A 25,953-nucleotide genomic window follows, 5' to 3' on the forward strand; every position below is an offset into this window, starting at 1 on the left:
CCATGCCCCCCACCCAGCAGGGCTTGACAGGGGACCTCAAGGCATGCCCCCCACCCAGCGCTGGGCCAGGGGACCTGAGGCTGTGCCCCCTGCCTGCCGGGGCTTGACAAGGGTGGGACCGGCCGGGTCTGGATCTAGCCCAATGGGGGTGGGGCCGGCCAGGTCTGGGTCTCGTGCGATTTTGAGGGGCATGTGGGTGGGTGGGGACTTAATTCTGGGTTTTGTGGTGCACCCCAGACTCTGACAGGAGGAAGATTTTAATATACATTTCAGTAATTTTCTTTCATCTCTGACACTTCTATTATAGAGAAAGGGCAAATAGCAATATTAAAATATTTCCTCTAATTAATCTCCTTTTAATGTGCACAAATTTCATGCACCAGGCCACTAGTATATATATAAGCAGCTAATATGCTAAATGTCCCTCCTACTGTCCGGCCGGTTGCTATGATGTGCACTGACCACCAGGGGGCAGATGCTCAATGCAGGAGCTGCTGTGAAGGGCACTGGCCATGTACAAAGAAACTGCACTGTGGATCTGGCACTGACAAAGCAACACTCGACTTCCCTCAAGTGGGACACAGGCCCTGCCACCACCCTGGAGCGACAGCCCACAAAATCGCAGCCAATGCTGCTGAGACCCCATGGCGCAAAACGTGGCTCACTGCCCAGCCCAGCCCAGAAATGGTCACTGTGGGCGCTAGATAATGATGTCATGTTGCAATGCCCGGCTTCCTCTCCCTAGCGACTAGCCTCCTTGGAGTTTCTTTATCCCAGGAACACAACTTGCCTTATAGCCAGGTGCAAACATTTCACAGTTTAACCAAATGTCTGTGAAGCATTTTCCTGTGCCTCATCTCATTTGATCCTCACAGAAGTCCTGGAGTAGGTATATAGAAGACTCGGTAGAATCCTATTTTCTTTTCATTAGCTGGAAAATGGAGATTTAGAAACTTAACCCAACTGAAAAGAAATAAGAAATGGTGGACCTTGAAAATGACTTAAGATTTTCTCTCTATGCAGAATATAGTCAAACACTGCTGCAGTTACATATTCTACCCTTTGTTCTCCTTGCATGATCTACAATAATAATCTGCTTCATGTTGATATTTACTGCTGTGTTGCTGACAGTTACCTGAAGGAGAAGTTGGGGTGCTTCACTGGGCTGGAAAAAGTTTAGCTAAGTCAGAAGCAGGTCTAATTAAACAAGTTTATTCTCTCTATATAAAAGTTGCACGATACATACAAAGCTTTTGCTGGCACCAATTGCAGGTGTGTGTTTCAATCTGTCCTTGTCCATCGTGAATTTTGTTGACACTTCTGTTATAGAGAAAGGGCGAATAGCGATATTAAAATATTAAAATATTTCTTCTAATTAATTTCCTTTCAATGTGCACAAATCCATGCACCAGGCCACTAGTATATCATATATATACTAGAGGTCTGGTGCACAACATTTGTGCACTGGGTGGGGGGGGGGGGCGGTCCCTCAACCCGGCCTGCACCCTCTTGCAGTCCGGGAAACCTCAGGGGATGTCCTCCTGTTGGCTTAAGTGTAATAGAACTTAGGGGAGTGGGCCTAAGCTGGCAGGCGGACATCCCCCAAGGTGTTCTTAGCAATGCCATGGAGGCAAGAAAGGCTCCCACCACCACTGCTGCACTCACCAGCCGTGAGCCCAGCTTCTGGCTGAGTGGTGCTCCCCCTGTGGGAGTGCGATGACCACCAGGGGGCAGCTCCTGCCTTGAGCATCTGCCCCTGGTGGTCAGTGCGTGTCATAGCAACCAGTCATTCTGCTGTTGGGTTAATTTGCATATTAGCCTTTTATTATATAGGATCTTTCTAAGTGGGAATCAACAGGGTGGAGGTAGGAGGAAAGAGGAGAGAGTTAGACATTTGTTCAAGTTTTCATGTAGCTCAAAAGTATCATACAAAGTTTAAATAACTTGCAAGTATTAAAATTATGCCTTCCTTCTCTTTTCTCCTCTGTGTATATACGATATACATTGTTTTATATATGTACTATTTATTGTTTTATAAATAAATAATATGTACATTATATGTGTGTGTAAAACAAATGGGATTTTTAAATGTTTAATTAAAAGTTTTATTAACTTCTTCTTGGAACTTCTGCCGTAAGGGAACTTCATCTTAGAAACTGCTGATTTATGTCTTACTGTGATTCTCATTCATTTAGTAAATATTTGAGTGTCAGATGTGACCAGCACTGTGCGTAGAAAAGCTTGACTCCTACACAGCCATTTTATATCCATTTCACAATTCAAAAGAAGTGTCAGCGACTTCAAATTTCAACATCGAATGCATTGTTCTTCTTTTCCAAATTGTATTCAATGTGACTGTACAAATATTTAAAAATAAGGTATCATAATCTGCTTTTATTTATTCCAAAAAGCAATTTGCTTTACAAATCAATATTTGACACCAGTCAGTGGCTCTGCCTCCCCAGGGGTAAATATCTACTGGCAGATGGCGCTGTGTTTTGGTGACACACAGAGGCTGTCCTCTTGGAGCATGCAGTCAGAAACCAAATAACAACTGACATTCAAAATTAAAATTCTGTGCTATGAAGGAGAAATGCTAATGGGGGGCTTTAACCATAGTCTGGGACAACAAGATAGGTTAATTGTGGAATAACCATTGGATTGAGACCTAAGACATGGTAGGCATTTTCTAAGTGAGCAGATAAGAAAGACCATGCATGGAGCGGGCTGCCCAGAGAGTCTGGACTGAGGACCAGAGCGTGCAGAGGCCTCGTGGCTGAGGGCAGTCCGTGTGTCAGAGGAAAGGAAATGAGACCTTGGTGGCTGGAGGGCAGAGGAGCAGGCATATTATTCAGGGTGAGGATAGGGATGGGATGTGAGGACAGTGGCACAGGCCATTCCAAGAGAGAGATGGGAGCACTGATTGTCCTAAGGAGTTTTCTGTGAAAGGCAAGTAGGTTCATATGATTATATCTTCAGTTTGGAAAGCTCACAGGGGCCTCTTCAAATGTCTTGTCATTTGTGAACTAGAAAAAAATCACATACGTTTTTTGAAGAGGCAAATTAAAAGGAGTGCAGTTTCGTTGTCTTTCCTTTTTTAAAGTGTGTGTGTGTGTGTGTGTGTGTAATGATTTTGGAAAACATTAGCACTCCAAGTGACCACTTTTGTCACTGTCTTCTATGCTTTTCTATCTTGCATAAAACTGGTTTCCAGACATGACTGTGCATCCGGATCACCTGAGGAGTGGAAACAAAATATTTTTAATGGTATAGAATCCTGGGGCCCATGCTAGAACTGTTAGCTCATAATTTCTAGAAATGAGACCCCATATGTATTAAGCAAAACAAAACCCTCCTGAGTGATTCTAGTGAATGTAAACTAGTACTGGTCCCCAAACAGGCATCAGCCCATTCCCTTCTAGGGGAATCCTCATTCCCCATTCTTCTCACACGAACAGGCAAGTAACTACACATTTGGTGAACCTGTAATACAAATATCCATTCAATTTTTAACATGCCTCATTCTTACCAGGTAGATGGTACAAACCTTCAAGGTTTTACCAACCAACAAGCAGTAGAGGTATTGCGGCACACGGGACAGACCGTGCACCTGACACTGATGAGGAGAGGAACGAAGCAGGAAGCTGAGCTCACGGCAAGAGAGGACGTCACAAAAGATGTGGTTTTGTCTCCTGCTAATGCCAGCATCAGCAAAGGTAATGCCGTGTTACCTGGTTTTCAGTTACACCCTTAAAGCATTTCAATGTTTTTCTAATTCTAAAATCATTTAAAGAATAGTTTTTAGTCTTCACTATTTAGTATGAACCAAGTAAAAAGGAAATTTAATAAAGTTGGCATGAACTGGAACAATGATGTGTTCATTAACTATAGAACGGACTTCAGAATAAAGCAGATTACTTCCAGTCCTATTTATTCATTCACCATTTCCGAGTTGGAAACATACACAGTCATTGACCTTGCTGTCCCTGCCTTACTTTTTCAATGTCCTCATCATGTTTTCTCCTTCGGCGGAACCTATCTGCCTGGATTATGCATTTGAGCCCCAGGATGTTTCTGACTCCTCAGCCTTTCCTTGAAGGAATGGATTTTAATTTCCCATTTAGAAATGTCATTCATAACATGCTTACACATGAGTATTTCTGGGAAACACTGACATCCCTATGTAGCTCACCGGGCTCAAGGTGTACTGGTAGAAGTCAGGCTGTTGGTTGGAAAGTGCTGCTTCATTTCTCAAAATGCTAACCATTCTGGTATTTATGTCATAAACTACCTATTACAGTACGAGGAGACAGGGAGGCAAATCACAGGAGAAATTTATTACTTCTTTGTTCCATTAACAAGAGAACATTCCTTTAAGAATAAGTGGTTATTGAAGAGTTTCCTTACAAAAACAATTTCTCATTTAGGCATTCAAATATATACAGTAGGGTTTGAAAAATTCAAATGTGTGATTCTATAACAGATATAACTACTAAAATATTCTTTTCTTTAAGAAAATTATGAAAAAGATGAAGATTCTTTATGTTTGAGGAGAAACACCAGCATATTACCCATTGAAGAAGAAGGTAAACACCTGGAGCCAGGTTGCTTTGTTCTTCATATACTTTATAGATGAATGACTTCTATAAATGTGCGTAAGCCTCTATGGACATATTGTAAATTACAGAAAAACACTTTCAAAAAGATGTTTGTAAATCCTTATTTATATATGTGATTAATTGCTCTAGTAGATTAAAATAGTTCATTTATAGCTGGCATATTTTCTTACTTGATCTTTTCTTATACATTTTTTTAAACTAGAACCCTTTGGGACTCAATCAGTAAATACGTGGTTTTTATTTCAACCCCAGTATTTCTGTACAGCCAAAATATGTCTATCTTAATGAACAAGCAAACATAAAATTATAAGGCATATTTAAAATAAATACAAGGGAATCTGTAAAGCATAAGCTACTAGGAACAAAACTGTCAAATTTGGGGAGGCTTTTTCATCTCCATTTTTTAAAAAGTTCTAAACTTTTAGAACTTTTAGTTCTAAAAAAAGTTTAGTTCTAAACTTTTTTAATATTGGGAAATTGGTTCCGAAAGCAATATTAGAGAGAAATTAAGCCTTTCTGAGATTTCTTTCACTTATAAACCAGGTTTCGATGACACTGTTTTTAGAGCAACATTGTTTTAATATGTAATTATGCCAGAATGTTGTGGTGATCTTTTTAGACTGGGTGCTATGTGCCTCCCTTCTCTGTCAGGTTGCTCTCGGTAGTTTAGTAGCTTAAATCCACGGAACAAAGAACAAGACTATGAAATAATTTTATTGAAGCTTTGTAGTTCTTTAAAGTATCTACTACTCCATTATTAAATTATTTATTTTTTGCTGAAATTTTTATTTATATTTATTATTTTAAAGCAGTATATGTGTTTGCAAAGATATACCTGGAGTGAGATGTGTAAGATCCACTGGTGTTAATTGCATTCTGCCATTTTTACACTAATAGGTTAAGAAATTATTTAGGCTAAAGTGTAAGTGAGTATCAGGAGTAGGGAGAAAGGATAAAAATTAGATAGTAAGTGGGGATGGGTGCGGGCATTGTCTGGAAGCTCAGACCATCTAGTTGGCTTTGTGTGCAAGGATAGACGGGTGAGGCTCTGGACTGAGAATCAAGGCTCCCAAATTCCTTTGGAAAAACTTGTGTCCTAATGCATCGATGCTAGTGCTTGGTCCTTAGACAAGGGAGTAAGTTGCCACCTCCACAGAAATTTGACTCATTGTGTGAGCCTGGACAAGTTATTTGGCTTCTCAGTAAGATCAGAGGACTGGACTTCAGGATTTTAAAAATCTGTCTGAAATTTTGACTTGGGCAGTTGGGGAAGGAGGAGAATGGAGGATTGTGCGTGTGGGTTGTATGAAGACAGATCTCAGATTTGTTAGCAGCAGCATACAGATTCCCCACTTTCTGCACTCAGAAGCCCACCCTGTTTGAATCACTGCCCAGCTCTGTATGGGACAGCAGAATCAGAGAGAGAGGGTGAGTGAGGAGGTAGGGCTCTGAGCTGACTCCTCTTTCTAACCCTTATCAAGTTGAAGGAATCTGTGTTCACCCCTGCATGGTGATGCCTCTCTGGACTGAATTTAATTTTGAAAAGAAAACACCCATTTGGGTGGGCTAGTCTCCAAATTAAAAAAATATAGTTTATTGTTTTCAGTTTTTCAAAGAGAAATCAAATCATTTTATTAATTCAAGGCATAAGATGTTCAGAATAGACCTAGAGTGAAAGCTCATTAATTCCATTAAATAGGCAGTTAAGAAATCTGAATTTTACAACACTCTTTACATTTGACATTTGAATGCTAAAAAGGATATTCAAGTTTTAACTTAGAGTGTGCCTTGTAGAGATTTTTTAAAAGACAACCTTCATGAGGAAGAACTATGATGAAATATGGAAATATTTGAATATGACTTGCAAATTCTTTTCAACCAGTTTTTTACTTTAGCTAAATATTTTAACTCTATATTGTTTACATAATTTGTTTTGTGAATTTCTTTCCAAATTTTTTTTTCTTTTTACCAATTAGTGCAATTCCAATTATGGGGTTTTATTTTAATGTGCATTCTGTTTCTCAAGTTTTTCTTATTTTTATACTCATTGTACATGAGTTTCATATATTATTTGTTAATTTCTTCTGTTTTTGTTAAGGTGTGGCATGGTTCTTCTTTACTCTGTAGAACCAATGAAAATGAAATAGATAAACTAACATAAAAGGCAGCATGGTTTTTTACTATAGAGACACCAAAAGACCACCAAGGGGTCCTGGAGGGACTCGGGGTCCTGGTTCTTTTAAATAAATGTCAGATAATATATGGATACTTTCATGGAAATGTGATCAAGATTTAAAAGACTTCTCAAAAAAGAAAATAGCGTTTGAACATGCAGATGTTAGGGTTCTAAATATGTAGAGAAGTAGAGTACCTCATCTATTGGGTGATGAGTCAGACTTTGTATGATAGACAGGTTCTGATCTCCCCTGGTACAGAATGTTAAAATAAGGATAATTTTTGTGGTTTGTCACTAACTTAATTGTGTTGACTGTTTCAGGGTATCCCTTACTGTTAGCTGAAATAGAAGAAATGGAAGATGCACAGCAACAGGAAGCTGCCCTGCTGAAAAAGTGGCAAAGAATTATGGGAATTAATTATGAGATAGTGGTAGGTTACCTTACCCTATTTGATCAAGAAGTTCATGAGAGCAATAAAAGTGTTGGTCATAAAGAGTCTTTGAGAAGTAGCAAATGTCCAGCGTTTTTTTCAGAGATTTAAATGTGCTGACTCAGGTATTTAAAAAATTCAATTTGGAGAAAGTTTGATAGTAACCAGGAAACTGAAATAAATGGCATTGAAGTTTTAGAACTCATAAATCATCAATGTTTTAATATTCCTGGTGGTAGTATATTTTATATAGATACTAGGAAGGTGGTTTTTCTGATTATTAAACTTGGGATTCATAGAAAGAATCAGAAAAGAATGACAATATTTACTTAAAAATAAAACAGAAATGAATCATGACCTATATACAAAATTGTAAAAATACTTTTCCTATTACCACTCTCATGTATTTATTTTACTTAAGAGGTATGTACTTCTGTCTGCTTTTTTCATGTCACTAATGCCATATTGAATGTTTTATGTTTATTAATAGTTTGCATAGCTAGGATAGCAGTTGTCATTTGCTTCCTAAAAAGAGGTTTAATAAAGGTGACACACATTATCAGCCTTTAGATGTGCACCAGCAAATTTCAGGGATTTCAAAAGGAAAAATGTAATACTAGATTAGGTTGAATTTATGTTATTGCTTATAATATCCAAGTAACTATAGATTAGAAGAGATAAAAGACAACAGATTTCATATATTATTAATAACTAACATTTATTGAGCACTTTGTGCCAAGCAGTATTCATTGAATGCTCATGACGACAATCTTTTTTTTAAAAACACTCAAGTTGTTTAACAGTCAGTTAAGAAATGAGTAAGTACAGCTGTTATTACCATTCTAAATTGCATTGAGGAAAAAATACAATAAAGCCCAGCTTCACTGTGGTTAATTTAACATGAAAAGAAAGTTGAGATGTTCCGTCTATGAGGAGGCTGGTTTGCATAACTGAGACTGCACCTCTTCTGCTGGTAACTGAATAGTGAAGGGAACCTTTTGACTAGCCAAATGTTGACTAGTCAGATGTCAGACCTGAGACTGGGAACTTTTAATGGCCTTTGTGCACATGACACTCCCAGTCTGTCAAGGGCAGAAGTGTGCTGTAAGTAAAAAAGAATTAAGCTATTTACTGCCTCTCAACAAAAGTAAATTAGACATAGATCTGACTTTAAATTGTTGGCTACATAGTTATACGGCATAAATGTAATCACAGCGGGGAGTGGTGCAGTAGAAAGGAGGATTGATGGGCATTGTGAGTGGGGTACTGGAAGACTTCTCAGGGGAGGTGATATATAAAATGGGATTTAAGAAGTGAGAAGGATTTCATCCAGCATTAGATTTCAGAGTCAGGTGATGTAGCTTCTGATACTAACCCTGCACATGTTATCATTAGGATGTGAGAGCTTTGTAAATCAGTATTTTTCTCAGGCCGTCTATCCCTCAGTTTTCTTAAGTGAAAAACACACGGATTAAGTAGATCATCTTTAGTATACCCTACGATTTTAATATTATAGTGAATGGATTCTTTATGTAAGTGGGTGACTTTGTAATATTCTTCATTATTTTGTAAAATAGTATGAAATAGTAAGTTCATTTTCTTGTTTTAAGCTTTGATTCACTTTTAAAGACCAATGTTGTCCCTCAAAACAGCATAAGTGAGAGGTGTGGGCTCTAAGTTCAGACAGCTTAGCTTCAAAGCTCTTTTCTAGCTGTGTGACTGTGGTTAAGGTAATCTCTTTGGGAAACGAGGATAGAAACTATATCTATTCCTGAGAAGAAAATGAGATATTCTGTGTAGTGGGGGTTAGCACAGTCCCTGGCACACAGTAAGCGCTAAGTGGGTGTCTTTCCTATACTGTTGTTTGAGCTCAGGTGTTTATTTTATCTGTGGTAGTTTAGACTACCTTCCATCCTTATCAGTGTCTATAGGCACAGCAGAGTATCTGAGGTTCTTGCATCTCGCTGCTTCCTTTTGGTTTCTGTTGGTTCATGAAACTGATAGATAATCAGTACTCTTTCAGAGGCAAAGCTTTGCCACTTTACAATACAGTTTTTGAACTTTTGTGAGAAAGTTGACCTGCTTTGAGCAAACATCTATATATATAAAAGGCTAACCAACCATCTGACCAGCCGGTAGGTATGACATGCACTGACCACCAGGGGCAGACACTCAATGCAGGAGCTGCTGAGCTGCAGTGACTTGGCAGCAGCGGTTCTGGGGTGATGCACCCCGGAACCAGAGGGAAGGGAGCCCAATTCCTCACAGGCCCGCGTGATTGCACCTTTGGCCTAAGGTTATATTGTTGCACACTGGTACTCCGGGACCCCTCAGGGGATGTCAGAGAGCCGGTTTTGGCCCAATCCCCGCAGGCCAGGCTGAGGGACCCCACCTGCCAGAAGGACCCCACTCACTCAGTAGAAGCCCTTCAAGCCCCAGTCCCGTCCTTCCTTTCCATTATACAGTATATTCAGATTAGTCTCATATCCATTATCCAATACCTTTTCTGTTAGTTCAATGTCACATAGGTAGTGGGCAATGATATTTTATTTCATTGCCCACTACACAAAAGGTTTTGGATAATGGATATGAGACTAATCTGAATATACTGTATAATGGAAGTCCTGGCACCTTCTAATTTCCTTTCAATGTGCACGAATCCATGCACTGGGCCACTAGTAAAATACATATGTGAGAATTAAAAAATAAAAGAATATTAGAATTGTGATGATTTTTCTTTTTTTAGGTGGCCCATGTGAGCAAGTTCAGTGAGAACAGTGGTTTGGGGATAAGTCTGGAAGCAACAGTGGGACATCATTTTATCCGATCTGTTCTACCAGAAGGTCCTGTTGGACACAGTGGGAAGCTTTTCAGTGGAGATGAGCTATTGGAGGTAAGGAGCTATGCCATTTTACCCTCCCTCCCCAAATAGAATTCTTAAAAGGCTGCAGGAGGCTTCATGGTGAATAAGTAAGTTCTTATTTAAATTTCCCCTCTAAAGGATACTCAAGAGAGATCTACACATAAAATTCCACCCAAAGTAGAAATTTCAAATCTATATTTGAACTGATTTTCAGACCTAATTCCATGCTGAGTTTGTTTGTTTTCATTACAGAGAACTATAAAAACTTCTTTAAAATTTTTAAAACATTTATTCAATTTTTAGAATATGTAATACATTTACATATTTCAAAAATCACAAAGAATGCAAAAGCTTTACAATAAAAAGCCTTTTTCCTATTTCAATTCACCCAGTTCCTATCTCCTTTTCTTAGGTAACTAATTACATTTGTTTCTGTGCAACCTTCTGGATATTTTTAATTCATAAATACTAAAGTTTGAATGTATTATTTTGCCTCACTTTTATAAAAAGCATGCTAGTGCATAATATGTGCCATTTTCCGTTTTGACAATTTCACTTAATAATAATATAAAATGTAAATTTTAAAAATAATCCATTTTCCCATTCATCCTTTGGGGAAGTTTTTATTAACTCTTCCTTCCAAACTACTACTCTGGGAGATCATACATGGATGCAAGCTAGTGATCTTTCTGAGTGCTGTAGAAGGTCCAAGTCTAACTACAGTTCTGAGCACAGGAGAACTGTGGTAATAGTAAAATTTATATTTACTTAATGAAAAACTGTTCTCTAAAGAATATTCATGCTATGAAATGTTCTTTCTTGGACAACTTCTCTTTTTCCTCAGGTGAATGGCATAACATTGCTTGGGGAAAATCACCAAGATGTGGTGAACATTTTAAAAGAGTTGCCTATAGAAGTGACCATGGTGTGTTGTCGTCGCACTGTGCCACCCACCACCCAGTCAGAATTGGATGGCCTGGACCTATGTGACATTGAACTAACAGAAAAGGTATTGGATAATGGATATGAGACTAATTGAATATACTGTATAATGGAAAGGATAAATGGTGTTTGAAATTGTTTTTAGGCCTCTTTTATTTGGTGTTTGGTTTCCTTATATTGTGCTATGGCTCATAAAGATAGACCTCAGAGTCAGACAGACTAGGTTTGAATCAGGCTTGGCACTTCCTAGCTCTGGGACCGTGGGCAAGTCACTTCACTTTTCTGAATCTCAGTTTTTTCCTCTGTGCAATGTAAGTCATGTTGCCTGTCTTGGAGCATTACTCTGCAGCTAAAATAAGGTCATGTAGGCATGTTTTATTTCATTGCCCACTACATGCTTATATAATTTATTCATACTACCAGTATGAAGTCAATACTTATATTATCCCCATTCATGGAGCAGAAAATCGAAGTATGTAAATAGTGAGTATATACGATCTTTGTGGTGAGTGATACTTTTATGTAACCTACTGAGCTCAGGGCCTGGCACACATTACTGCTCAGGGAATGGTTAAAATATGGATAGACACATCATTTCTACATATATTGGTCTTATTTGCACACTATCGACACTTTAAAAAATGAGAAATTTGAGCTCGTAACATTACATGTCAGATAATACTCTGTGACATCCAGAAACTCCCATTTTTATGTTTGCTCATTCTTTTCCATTCAGATCAAAATGTCAAGAAATGGAGCTCATTGGCTTTTTCGAAGACTCACAGTAGATATCTGAAGTTATGATTTGGACTTTGTATATTTACAATCTAAGTGAAATCCCATTTAAGATACAGTGAGAGATGATGTTAGGATTTGATTTACATTATACTGAAGGAATCAGTAAAATGAGATAATTTTGAAAACTTTGAAGAATAAAGTGTATAGTTTAATATTCACATGGGTGATTAGAATAGGGTAGAATAATAAACATAAGTCCAAATTGTGTAGTACCCCACATAACTATACACATTTTTATGTGATATAAATGCGATTATTACAATAAAACAGATAGACAGATTTGCATCCATGGTCCTAGGCTGTGCAATGATTGAATAAAAGCAAAGAGAGTGTACAAACTAGGATTTAATGTATTCTTCTAGATTAACAGCTGAATTAATCTAGAGTCACTTTAATGTATTTTTATCAAAGAAGCTAACAGTTTGAGCCTCTGTTTCTGTGCCAGATGATTTATCGTTACCTCATTTAATCTTCAAAAATCTATGAGATGGGTAGTTACGAAGCCAAGGTTAAGAATATTGCGCAAGGCAGCACATGAGAAATCCTTGAGACAATTTTCAAGCCCAGGCCCTTCTGACTTCAAATCTTGTCTGGCCACTGTGCATGTCAATTTATTAGTGAAATAATCTTTTTTTTTTTTTTAGAGATAATAAAAAATTTACAAAATATATCTTAAGCCAAAATGTTGCCCAAAACGTATAAAACTCAATTTTTAAAACTTCACTAGGAAAGGCAGGCACTGTCCAGCTGGTGGCCACAACCTCTGGGAGCTGCCGGCTGAGTGCGGCCCAGCCCGGCCAGGAGGGCGAGCAGCGGCAGACTGGACCGCTCCCGGACGTCCTGCTGGTCACGCAGCGGGCTGCCCGTGGGCAGGCGGTGCCAGGCCATGTGCGGGTGGCAGTGAAGGGCACAGGCTCAGGTCTCCACCAGGATCTCCACCACGTGGTCCAGCTCGCCCAGGTCCCGCTTGCAGCTGGAGCCAGGGGGCGGGGCGCCCGCAGAGGCCAAGGTCTCGAACCCGTCGCCAGGGACTGACTTGGCGCCCACCATGCCCATCAGCACGATGGATGTCCAGGTCGTAGCAGGGACCGTGCACGTCCGCAAACAGCCCTTCCCCCGCACGGGGGGCTCTGCTCTCCAGGGTCTGGAATATCTGGTCCAGGGACTTCTGAAAGCTGCCCCTGCTCTCCCGGGGGCTGTCCGCCTCCCACAAGCAGCTGGGGGCGCTCCTCAGCGCCTGCGCACTCGGGGCCGGCAGTTCGGAGAGGAGGTCTGACACAGGGCTGCCTCCCTAGTCAGGAGCAGAGTGCCCCCCCTGCTGCTTCCAGGGGTTCCACACAGGATCTCGGTGGAGACGAGGCGCTCCAGCGGCCCCCGTAGTGAAATAATCTTGTGTAAAAGACAGAGATGCTTAGAACCGTTGTTTGCATAAAACATGGAACTTTTACATTGAGCCATTGCTTCTTGATTTGTTATTTATCATAATAATTACTTTTTATTATCAAAAGAGCTTACTGTTGCCGAAACCGGTTTGGCTCAGTGGATAGAGCATCGGCCTGCGGACTGAGGGGTCCCAGGTTCGATTCCGGTCAAGGGCATGTTCATTGGTTGTGGGCACGTCCCCCGTGGGAGGTGTGCAGGAGGCAACTGGTCGATGTTTCTAGCTCTCTATCCCTCTCCCTTCCTCTCTGTACAAAATCAATAAAATATATTTAAAAAAAAAAGCTTACTGTTTTTCTTCTGACTACAGAGGCGATTCAGACACTGATGAAAAAAAGTGAAAATCACCCACAATCATGCTCCGAGATGTAACTTTTGTGTGTGTGTGTGTGTATTTATATATATTTATACACATATATATTTGTATTTATATATTTATATATTTATATATTTATATATATATATATTGTTAATCCTCACAGGAGGGTATTTTTCCATTGATTTTTTTAGAGGGAGTGGGAGTCAGAGAGGGATAGAGCGAGAGAGAAGCATCTATGTGAGAGAGATACATTGATTAGGTGCCTCCTGCATCTGCCCTGACTGGAGCTGGAGATCAAACTTGTGACCTGGGTACATGTCCTTGATCAGGAATTGAACCTGAGACACTTTGGTGAACAGTCTGTGCTCTAACCACTTAGAAACACTGGCCTGGGCCCTTTGAATAATTTTATATGAGATTTTTGAACCATACATTTTTTAAATATATTTTCATTGATTTCAGAGAGGAAAGGAAAGGGAGAGAGATGTAGAAACATCAATGATGAGAGAGAATCATTGATCGGCTGCCTCTGGCAATGCAGGCATGTACCCTGACTGGGAATCCAACCATGACCTCCTGGTTCATAGGTCTGTGCTCAATCACTGAGCCATGCTGGCCTGGTGCATACTTTTTTTTTTTTTTTTAATCTTAGAGGGAAGGGGATGTAGGTGATTAAACAAAGAACATATATGCATAACCCATGGACACATACAATATTGCGGTAGGCCTGGGGGGTAGAGTGGGTGTGGGGTGGAGGGGTTCAATGGGGGAAAAGGGGGTAGATCTCCAATACTTTCAAAAATAAATATAAATTTACAGAAAGAACCATGTAATTTTAATGCCTGTTATAAGTTAGGTATTTCTTCTTGTCTAATAACTTTCCCTAATTATGACCTTAATTCCTAAGGGTTTCCTGATAAGTTGTTGCAGCCCTTATTTGAGAGTATTTTTTTCTGGAAAGACGCTAAGAATCTCCCTTTTTCTTGGAGTGCTGTTATGTGTATCCGCTCATCTAGGGCCTCTGAAATAAGAGCTGTCTGGTCTGTCACCAGCCTCATGTAGATCTCGGCGAGTTCATTGGGTCTTCGGAAACCGAGGAGCCTGCGCTGGAGATGCCCGATGTGGGTCAGGATGCAGGGAAGGTTCACGGACCTTTGGCCATGTGGGAGGCAGATGTTCAGCACATCGAGCTGGAGAAAGGAAGCAAAGGACTTGGCTTTAGCATTTTAGATTATCAGGTAAATCTATCCGACTTTTAACAGTTTTTTAAAATAAAAGATGCTATATACAAAGGCATGTTGTTGATAGCAGAGAAAAGGCAGATACTATTTTAATCATCAAAGGCATTTTCTTGTCCCTAGTAAAACCTTCAAATAGTAATTTATATGCTTCATTGATTATCATAAAGGATTTTTTTAAACATTGAATTCCTTGAGCTCTTTTATATTGTAACTCTTGAGGATTTGAAGAATATGCAGAATACATTTTAGGAATTTTGTAGAATACCTTTATTTTTTTGTTTGTTGTTGTTTTTTTGGACATTGGGGAGTATGTCCAAACTATTTTTATTTCCATGCACTTAATTGATGGTTCATATTTTAATGGTAAGACAGAAAGTATTAGATATTTATTGTGTGTGAAGTAAATAATAGATTTATAATTGGCTATATTATAAATTCCAGTATTCCTATCATTTGACTAAATTTCATATGAATAAGCTTAAATTGGTCAAATGTGACCTGCAGCCTTACCTTGCATTGTGTACTGCAGTGTGAGTAGCTGAGGGAATGCTGCGGCCCATTGGATAGACACAGCTGTTGCTCCTCATTAATTAATACTGAGCCAGTCGCCGTCTCTGATGTCTCCCCCAGGATGTGTCGTTCACAGGGCCTGATTCTGGAGCCTTGTGCTAATACTTACGTTGCTGTGTATCTTATACTGCATCACCAGATTCTGTACGGCCTCTCTTTATACTTCCTTTTTTCAAGAGAGAGGCCCTACCTTCAGTATGCTCACAACTACTGATGATCCAGAGCAGTTATTTCCTATTAAACAAATGCTGGTGTTAATAATTCATATATCTGACATCTGTCTACCCTCAGATGATAGTTATAAAATTTGACAAAAGTTAAAATTATTTTAAACTTACCTATACAATTTGAAAGGTCAACTCAGGAATGATGCCAAGAGAGGGAGCCCTGTTTAGGGTGAATTCTTCCTAAACTCTAGAGTGAAGGGAACTTTTGCCCAGATAATTCATTAGAAGGGTTAACGAAATTTTTTAAAGACACCCGAAACAGTTACCCATCCCTTACAGTTCAGGGGGAGCAGCATGTAAACATATTTCCCAGTGTAAAATGAAGCTGCCTGCTCTGTCCTTTTGCCTTCTCTCAGGACCCCGTAGATCCAGCGAGCACTGTAATCGTGATTCGTTCTTTGGTTCCTGGTGGTGTTGCTGAAAAGGATGGACGCCTTCTTCCTGGGGATCGCCTCATGTTTGTCAATGACGTGAACCTGGAGAACAGCAGTCTTGAGGAAGCTGTGCAGGCCCTGAAGGGGGCCCCGGCAGGAACGGTGAAAATAGGAGTTGCCAAGCCTTTACCCGTAAGAATTTGGATTTTACTGATTCTTTTCAATATTTGCAAACAAAATGGCTTGTGCACTTATTTTTAGCTTCACATGTTCTTATGATGAATCATGACTTTTGGTACTTTTTTATCAACACAATTGTTACTGGCTTTTGAGAGTAAAGATTTAATGTTGAATAATATTTTTTAAATATAAAGGAAATAAAACAGGAAGTTCAGAAATAAATCCGTAACATTGCTTTGTGCTTCACTTTTGACCTTTTGTATTTGATGATAATGTCATGATAATACAGAATTAAAATATTTTCAAAGAAATAATGCCTTAAAATATCTATACCTATATAGTAGAGTATTAGAGAAATTAACAGCATTAACAACTAGCAGCGGGATCTTTAATTTGGGTGGGATAAAGTAGAATCTCTGTAGAGTGGCTTGAGGTCCTGCATTCTGTCAATTTCAACACATTTGTTGTCTATTTACTGGAAAGCAAGAAAATGAACTTTACAAAGTGGATTCATCAGCGGGTGGCTTCCTGAGGGAGGGAGGAGCCCTCATGTCATTAATTATTGCAATATTAAAAATAACTAATGACATGCTTACATAATGTCAATACATTTAGTGGGTATAGTGATTGCAACACAGCACTTTAGACTGAATTGCAGTGAAATCTGAGAGACATTCTCACTCTGGGAGATTGTTTTTTCCAGTATATAAATATATTCTTAAATGAAAGGGCAAATATACCTTCTCCTAAGAAACCACAGACACATGGATATATTTGCATAAACATCAAGGAAAAATTTGTTGACTGTGAAGTAGTAAGCTTTGTTAGTATGTTTTAAATGTTAATTACATTTTTTTGTGCCTAACTTTTTACTCCACAAAGAATTGGTAACCTATGAAAATATATTTATAAAAAAAAAAGGGAGGAGGGAGAATATGTTAATCTAACCTGAAATCAAACCAGAATTGTAGAAATCACAACAGAAGATCAATATGAGGGTGGATGTAATAGGCCATTGGGACTCTGCATATACAGGGTGCGGCAAAAGTGGGCTTACAGTTCCTCATGTGGAAAATAATATAATCAATAAATAATAATACAAGAAGAAACTCTGTGTTTCACGTACTCATGTCTGTAAACCTATTTTGCCCCACCCTCTATGTTAAGATTGACCATACATTTGGTTCTGGTCTTTTTGTTCAACAAAGAAAATGGCAAACATTAATTCCATATATGTTTTTACTGCCCTCAGAAGAATCCATGCCAGTTATTAAGAAGCAGACTGTTTTTTCCTAACTAGTTCCAAAATAAATTTCTTTCATGAGAATGTTCACTATTTCAAATTCCATATGCATTGCAATAATATGAAAAATAGCTTTATATGAAGTGAGGTTTACTATCTACTAACTCATATTTGTGGAACAAGAAGAGAAACTTCTTTTCCTAAAATACTTTGGTATGTAACTGATGGTACAGGGTGATGTAGGCATGACAGTTATCTATAATAATCTATAACAGTGGTCAGCAAACTCATTAGTCAACAGAGCCAAACATCAACAGAACAACGATTCAAATTTCTTTTGAGAGCCGAAAACAGACTTTTGCGCATGGGCCACGAAGTTTCAATCGCACTGTACATGCGCGCCCGCACGTGGTATTTTGTGGAAGAGCCACACTCAAGGGGCCAAAGAGCCGCATGTGGCTCGCAAGCCGCAGTTTGCCGACCACTGATCTATAATAATAAAAGCATAATATGTTAATTAGACTGATGTCCTTCCGGACGACCTTCTGGATGAAGCTGGGGGCTGCGAGGGAAGCCCAGGTCCCGGGTGCCAGAGGGAAGCCGGTGCTGGCAGCTGGGGGAAGGAAGGCCTACTCTTGCATGAATTTTGTGCATCAGGCCTCTAGTCTAACTGTGTTAGCCTATTTTCTCTGAGGTTGGAATACAGATGTTAGGCTTCCTGTCAGTGTGATAAAAGTTGCCTTATTTCTATATGAAACTTGTTTAGCCAGAATATTTGTCAGATAAAAATGACCAGACGATTACTTTAGTATAAAATATTATGTTGTTATATTGTTGATTTTGATCATCTTTTATGAGAAGAATGAAAAAACTTAGTTGAAAGGGATTCTTATCTAATGGATGATGTTGGTATTCGAATAAATATCCTCATTGTATCTTAAATACAAATGTTAAATATGAATATCATATTTTATGTTCTATGTTAAAGTCATGTGGTATCATTTAAAAACTTTCCCATTTTTTTCTCTCCTCCTTTAACTTTTTCTCTCTCTTCCCTCTCTCCTCTTCCCTCTCTTTCCGTTCTCTTTCCTTTTCATGATCTCATCCTCACTCGCTGGACTTCCTTCTCCCTGCAGCTTTCGCCAGAAGAAGGTTATGTTTCTGCCAAGGAGGATTCCTTCCTCTACCCCCCACACTCCTGCCAGGAGGAAGGGCTGGCTGACAAGGCCCTCTTCAGGGCTGACTTGGCTCTGGTTAGTGGCCACAGCTTTTCAAGCTTTCTTTCAAAAATCTTATGTCTTATTTTATCTTGCAAAATATCCTAAAGTCTTACTATATTCTTTGTTCATTATATTTGTGAAACGAAACATTTTCTCATCAACTCCAATAGTTCAAATAATTCAAAATGGGAAGAAAAACAAACCTATGTGAAAACTATTTGTTGGATTTGCGGAAAATTTATTTAACAAGGCATATGTCAACAGGTAGAACTAATCTGTACATCATACCAAATTTTTGTCGGTGCATTTGTTTGCTCTCATTTCATACTGAGTCTTTCTAGGCATTCTTTTATTATTTTAGTATTTTGCCTACCTTTTAAGGAGATAACAGGTCTCCATGGACATTATGCTAATACTAGAGGCTTGGTGCATGAAACCCGTGCACTCGGGGAGGGGGGTTCCTCAACCTGGCCTGCGCCCTCTCGCATTCTGGGAGCCCTCAGGGGATGTCTGACTGCCACAAAGGCGGGAGAGGCTCCCACCACTGCTGCTGTGCTCACCAGCCATGAGCCCGGCCCAGGGCTTCTGGCTGAGCGGTGCTCTCCCTGTGGGTGTGCAGTCACCACCATGGAGGAAGTTCCTGCATTGAGCGTCTGCCCCCTGGTGGTCAGTGAGTGTCATAGCAACTGGTTGTTCCACCATTTGGTCGATTTGCGTATTAGCTTTTTACCAGGTGTACCAGTGAATAATGCAGATTTTATAATCAAAGAAAACATAATTTCAAAAGAAATATCAAAAGTGCTTTATTCAAAGTAATGTCCATCGCTAGCTACACATTTCCCCCATCTTTTAGGTAATTTGTGGATATTGTCCCAATAGAACTTTTCTTGTTTTGAGGCAAACCATTCAGAGTCCCAATTTCCCACTTCTTAATATGTTTTGAAGTGCTGCTCAGAAAGTGTGTGTGCCCTCAATCAGAACAAGTGGTAATCTGAAGGAGCAAGGTCTGGTGAATACAGTGGGTGGCTTAATAAAATACTTCCCAGGCAAGATCTTTTAATGTGTCTTTAACTGGTTTTAAAATATGTGATGGTGCGTTATCATTAAGCAAAATTACTTTGCCGTGTCTTCTGGCCCATTCTAGTGGTTTCACGATCAAAGCATGGTTCACTTTGGTTATTTGTTGTCGGTAGCGATCAGTATTAACGGTTTCACCTGGTTTTAGAAGCTCATAATAACACCACACCTTCCTGATCCCACCAAACCCAGAGCATTTGTCTTCTTTCTGAAGTGATTTGGCCTTGCAGTCGATGTTGATGGTTGACCTGGATCAACCCATGATTTTGTGCATTTGGGATTCTCAAAATCCTCTTTTCATCGCTAGTCACAATTCGATACAAAAAAGACTTTCTTTCGTGCCATTGAAGCAACATTTTACTGATGACTTTTCTGTTTTCCATTTGTCTTTCATTCAGTTGATGTGGCACCCATTTTCCTTCCTTTAATATTTTTCCCATTGCTTGTAAACGATCGGAAATTGTTTGCTGAGCAATGTTTAATCTTTCTGCAAGTTGTTTTTGAGTTTGACATGCACCTTCATCCAATAATGCTTGTAATTGTTGGTCTTCAAACTTTTTCGGTTGACCTGGACATTCTTTGTCTTTCACATCGAAATCATCACTTTTAAAGCATTTAAACCAGCGTTCACAAGTATCTTGAGGTGGAGCATGTTCACCATAAGCTTCCCAAAGTATACAATAACTTTCTGCAGCACTTTTCTTCAAAATAATGAATTAAAACTTCCCATAAATGCTCTTTTTTTGGCACGAAATTCGACATTTTTAAGCATAAAAATATCTGTGATGTTAACACTTTCAGAAAATTTGACATATGACATTTTGAAGCTTGCTGTCAATACAACAAAATAGCATACATATTAGATCGCATATATATCAACATATGTGTAACTATTGAAAAAAATATGCATTATTAACCGGTACACCTGGTATTATATAGGATTATGTTAACACTTCAAAACGAGATAGTTTAGAACTCTATGAATTACATAAAGTACTCTGGTATGATAATGTAAAATAGTCTCCAGCAACAGAAAATTCTTTTGAAATGTTGCAGGTCACAAATGTATCATTGTCTCTATAAGTGCCCGGAGAAATACATTTTTTTCTAGAGTTGACACAGCTTCCTTGAATCTCCTTAAATGCATACCAGTCAAAGAGAAGATTAGTTCCACTTTTCTGTGAGCTCAGCATCTTATGGTAGGAAATGTCCTGGGTCTTCTCTGTAACTAGCTACATAATCTTTTATTGGTCACTCAATGTTTGTGGACCCTGGTGTTTTTATCTCGACAGTAATTAGATGAATTGATTGTAGGATCTCTTTTAAGATTCTGAGGTATCAACTAAAGGTATACAAATTATTTTGAGACATTTTTTTAATTTTACTTAAAACAAATATTTTTCTATTATTATATATGGCCCAAGGCTTAGTTCATACTATCTATGTAGATAGCAGATGTTAAATATTTAATGTTTGGATTATTGTACACAATGTACATTCATAAAGGATAAATATCCACATAGATACACACTAGTGAATTTGAGCATGTATTGAAAAAATGTTATTAGAGAAGTTCATTTTGAAATTGTCCATCTGTATTCCTCTCATGTTTTTTGCAAGAATATGACCTGGTGTAATGTTTTAGTGCAACTTCTCCTGGCTAAATGTGTAAGTTGAAATCACAAAGATAGACAACATATCAGGTTTTGCCATTAAAGCAGAAAATGCTGGTAGTATTTATAAGGGTAGTATTTATGTCGGTTCTACCTTTTCTGAGATGTAACAGTGAGTGAATTGTAAGGAGAGCTTCAAGCTTACCATGTTTTGAATCTTTCACTTGGTTCTGCCACAGAAGATAGTAATAGGATTTTTAGATAATATGTAGTGAAATTTGCTACCTCACTCTGTGTGAGTTTTCCAACAATAGCTGTTTATAACTTAATAGTTTTACCATAACTAGATCATAATTAGGTACCTTGTTTGCTAGTGTAATTTCAGCATGAAATGCCAGATTTTTCTCTTTGGTTTCTGATGATCACCATTAAGTTTTGGGTCTGCAACTTGAATGATTTTTAAATCTATTTAAAGTCATTTTAAACAAAATATATCATCTTGGTGTGATTTACGAATAGAGGATTGTCTGGCAGTCCTGTTAAAGAAGTTTATGTTAGTTGAATAGGAAAAGAGCTGACCTCATTCACTTTATTATAAAATTCTAAGATTTGAGCAGGTATTATTTTAAAATAATGTGAACTGGGAAAAAGGCAAATATTTCCCTTAATTTATGACATTTCTAAACTTAGAATTTATCCAGGTGCTTTATTGATTGTTATCTTTAGCCCTTTAATGATGGAATAAAATAGCCTTTGACGCCAGCAGGCTCGGCTGCAGGTGAGCAGTTCATCCTTGTATTCTTGCATTAGCCTCTGAAGTGTTGAAGAGGGTGAAGAGGTCATATAGAAAATAGCATAGACAAAGGAATGACGCTAGGGACCTTTTGGTCTCCAGTGGAGACTTTGCAATAGAACAGAATTTCCAACTGACATTATTGTTTTTATCCCTAGGTGGACACAAACGATGCTGACTTAGCTGATGAATCTGCATTTGAGTCTCACTACTCTCCCGATAATGACAGTATCTACTCTACTCCAGCCTCTATTTTATCTCTTCACAGCAGTGCTTGTAGTGATGGCCTGAACTATGGTCCCTCCCTTCCATCTTCTCCTCCCAAGGTACAAAGGGAATGCCATCTCGTTTATAGAAGAACCTTGTGTGTACTTTTCCAGAGGGCACTGTTTATGCAGACTGTTTATGCAGGGTTGAGTTGTAGGAGTAGCAAGTCAGAGACATTATGTTTCCCAAGTCATGGATTCATTATTGGATTAAAGTCCAGTTTTATTTAGGTGATGTTGATTGGCTCATTTTTAGATTCCCAGGGACTGTTTAATTATAGGGTCTGTTATGCAGAGTGATGGACATAGAGGTTCAAAACTGTAATTAGGATTTTCTTGTTAAAATGAAAAAAAAATAATGAAACTTATTTCTCAAATTATGTTTTTAACTGTGTCTCCTTTGGAAAAATTATAATTATTTTGTGCGTGCAAAGTTGGATAGTAAAATATTTCTTGCATTTATTTAATATTTACTAGCTAAGTTAAACTTAATGCTGTCATATGATTTTATATAGAATGAGACCAAAGAATACACAAAAATCATTGTGAATAGCAAAATATGTTTAAGTCACTGGATATGAATGAAGAATTTGGTTGCTATTTGACATATCTGTGCCATTTCTATATTAGAAATAGATTATTGGTGCCCTGCCTGGTTTGGCTCAGTGGATAGAGTGTCGGCCTGCGGACATAAGGGTCCCAGGTTCGATTCCGGTCAAGGGCATGTACCTTGGTTGCGGGCACGTCCCCAGCGGGGGGTGTGCAGGAGGCAGCTAATCAATGTTTCTCTCTACTGATGTTTCTAACTCTCTCTTCCTCTCCCTTCCTCTCTGTGAAAAATCAATAAAATATATTTTTTAAAAAAGAAATAGATTATTGGTATAAATGCTCCAACTTTGTTCATTTCCTTAGTGATATGACCTATAATGTTTAATAAGTAATATTTTAAAACCTACCCAATCTTTCGGGTGTTAAATGGTATCTTACTATTTAATTTGTGGCTCCCGATTACTAGTGAGGTTGAATACTTTTTCATATATTGGCCATTCGGGTTTCTATCAGTGGCCTCTAAGTTTATAATGGGTTGCTTATCTTTCCATTAATTTGTTGGCATTGTTTATAGTTTCTAGACATTGATATACAAACCAATTCAGTGTATTTTTATGAGTGTGTGTATGTGTGCATGTGTTAAACTAAACATGTGTAGGAATCGTACCTTTCAACTTCAGGAAAGAAGTTATTCTTGAAGATAAAAGGAATCATGGAATTTAGCTTAATACATTTATTGTTGTGAATAGAGAGATTGAAGAAAATATGGCAAAATGTTAGGATCTGTTCAATCTTGGCAAAGCATTTATATGTGGATATATATGTGTCTTTAATTTTTATGTTGGAAATATACCACCAATAACAGTTATGATAAAAAGACTGGACAATAATTCTTTCTTAAATATGTGAAATATATATTTTCCACATAAGTTCAGTGGGAAGGGAATTTGAACCTATGAATAAGTTGGAAAGTAGAATTTTCCTAGGTCTAGCACAGTTTTCCTGAATTAACAAGTATTTTTGGCCAGAACAATCAAAGCATTTTCTTTTATGTTCGAGGTGCACCTGTTATCCTTGCAAATGATGCTGGGCAGTCTCTTTGAATTGGTTTGCAAGGTATAATCTTGAATGGAACATCTGCTCCTCTCTTACCACACCTGAGCCTGCTTCTGTGACTGTGTCCTGTCTGGACCCTGTTCAGCCTTTCCTGGCCTCAGGGCTGGAAGCTGAGTTCATCTCCTAATGGAATCTCCTAATCCACAGCATAGCACAATTCTTGCCAGTGGGACAGATTGCATTGTTTAACTTTGTAATTGTTACTTAAAGGGATTACACAATCTGCATACTGAGAAGCATATATTTTACAGGGCAAATGCTGGCTGTATGCAGCACAACATATTGGCTTACTAAAGTCTGTTTGCCTCCTATTTTTTTTTTTTTTCATTTCCTAAGCAGTTTACTCTTTTGTTGAAGCAAATTTTGGCAAGCTGGCTTATCAACTGAAATATTTAAACTGCAAAACAACAAAGAAAGCATTAATGAGGGTGTTTTAAAACAAATTGTGAAACTCCTCTGTGCTTTTAGTCTTCTTTGAGAGTAGCACTGTTCCTAGGAAGTGGTGAATCTCTGCAGCGTTTTTGTTTTGTTTTGATTTTGTTTTCTGTGGCATCTTTTTAGCATGTAGATATTTACTAGAAAATTGTGTGTAAATAAATAAAAATTAGATGATGCACTCATCTTTTTGTCTTTTTGCACTAAATTTATTTTCAAAAGACAGAATAGTAATTTGTTATGAAATTTCAAATTGACTGTTTTTCTTAAAGAAAGTGAGCTCAGATTGCGACTTTTTAATTGATAAAATAAGATTGAATAGCATATGATAACTGATGTGAAGAAGGATGAAATAGATTGTGAGGATCTCAGTGATTCCTCAAGTTTTTGACGTTGCTAAATATGTAATCCTATCTAATAAAAGAGTAATATGCAAATTGACTCACTCCAACACACAAGATGGCTGCCCCCATGTGGACACAAGATGGCCGCCACAAGATGGCCAGCAGGGGAGGGCAGTTGGGGGCGATCAAGCCTGCAGGGAAGGGCAGTTGGGGGGGACCCAGGCCTGCAGGGGAGAGCAGTTGGGGGGGACAAGGCCTGCAGGGGAGGGCAGTTAGGGCTGATGAGGCCTGCAGGAGAGGGCAGTTAGGGGAAAACAGGCTGGCAGGGGAGCAGTTAGGCATCAATCAGGCTGGCAGGGGAGTGATTAGGGGGTGATCAGGCTGGCAGGCAGAAGCGGTTAGGGGCAATCAGGAAGGCAGGCAGGCGAGCAGTTGGGAGCCAGCAGTCCTGGATTGTGAGAGGGATGTCCGACTGGCCGTTTAGGCCCGATCCTACTGGGATCGGGCCTAAACGGCCAGTCGGACATCCCTCGAGGGGTCCCAGATTGGAGAGGGTGCAGGCTGGGCTGAGGGACACACACCCGCCCCTGTGGACGAATTTCGTGCACCGGGCCTCTAGTAAGTCTTAAATAGCCTTAAATTGTGTCTGGAAGCACACAGGGAATTTTACCTGTGTTCTTACATTGGTGGGAGGTCTGGTGGTCAGGTGAGCTGGAAGTGGTAAGAACTGGTCCCCCAGAACAGGGACCCACCCTGAAGGGAGGACTTCCCCAGTGCAGAGCCTGGGCCCTGCAGCAGCTCAGACCCCCAGAGGACCTCACCCCAGGCGGAGTGAGCTCCTCTGTACAAACTCTCTCATCGGAGAGCCTGTTCGGCTGTCTTTTCCTTTTAAAGGAGTGGTGTCTGCTTACTTTGATTAATTATCATGTCAGGATTTAAGGGAAATAACCATCACTCACAAATCTGAAAAATATATCTGCTTCCAGTGCATTTGGATTAATAGAAACAGGCCATTGAAATGTGGATTTTAAAGATAGAAAGCCAGTGGGATTTTTCCTTTTTTACTGTTCTAGGTTTTAATTTTTTGATTAATCTTTTTTATCCCCTTTTCCTCATC

At 38.9% G+C, this 25,953-nt stretch overlaps 1 protein-coding gene across 12 annotated transcripts in view; it reads left to right on the plus strand.

The window, feature by feature from the left end:
- Positions 1 to 25,953, plus strand: part of MPDZ (multiple PDZ domain crumbs cell polarity complex component) — a 203,992-nt gene that overhangs the window by 99,840 nt on the left and 78,199 nt on the right. For 11 of the 12 annotated variants that reach the window (XM_080671321.1, XM_080671316.1, XM_080671323.1 and 8 more), the window contains 9 exons: positions 3,533 to 3,716; positions 4,515 to 4,586; positions 7,117 to 7,226; positions 9,973 to 10,119; positions 10,934 to 11,098; positions 14,641 to 14,826; positions 15,983 to 16,192; positions 18,560 to 18,676; positions 22,285 to 22,452. In XM_080671321.1, coding sequence (XP_080527447.1) covers positions 3,533 to 3,716; positions 4,515 to 4,586; positions 7,117 to 7,226; positions 9,973 to 10,119; positions 10,934 to 11,098; positions 14,641 to 14,826; positions 15,983 to 16,192; positions 18,560 to 18,676; positions 22,285 to 22,452 — 1,359 coding nt within the window. The remainder of the gene's footprint in view (positions 1 to 3,532; positions 3,717 to 4,514; positions 4,587 to 7,116; positions 7,227 to 9,972; positions 10,120 to 10,933; positions 11,099 to 14,640; positions 14,827 to 15,982; positions 16,193 to 18,559; positions 18,677 to 22,284; positions 22,453 to 25,953) is intronic. The other variant, XM_080671326.1, reaches the window with a different exon arrangement.

Source organism: Plecotus auritus (genome assembly GCF_963455305.1).
Source record: "Plecotus auritus genome assembly, chromosome: 5".
Taxonomy (NCBI): Eukaryota; Metazoa; Chordata; class Mammalia; order Chiroptera; family Vespertilionidae; genus Plecotus; species Plecotus auritus.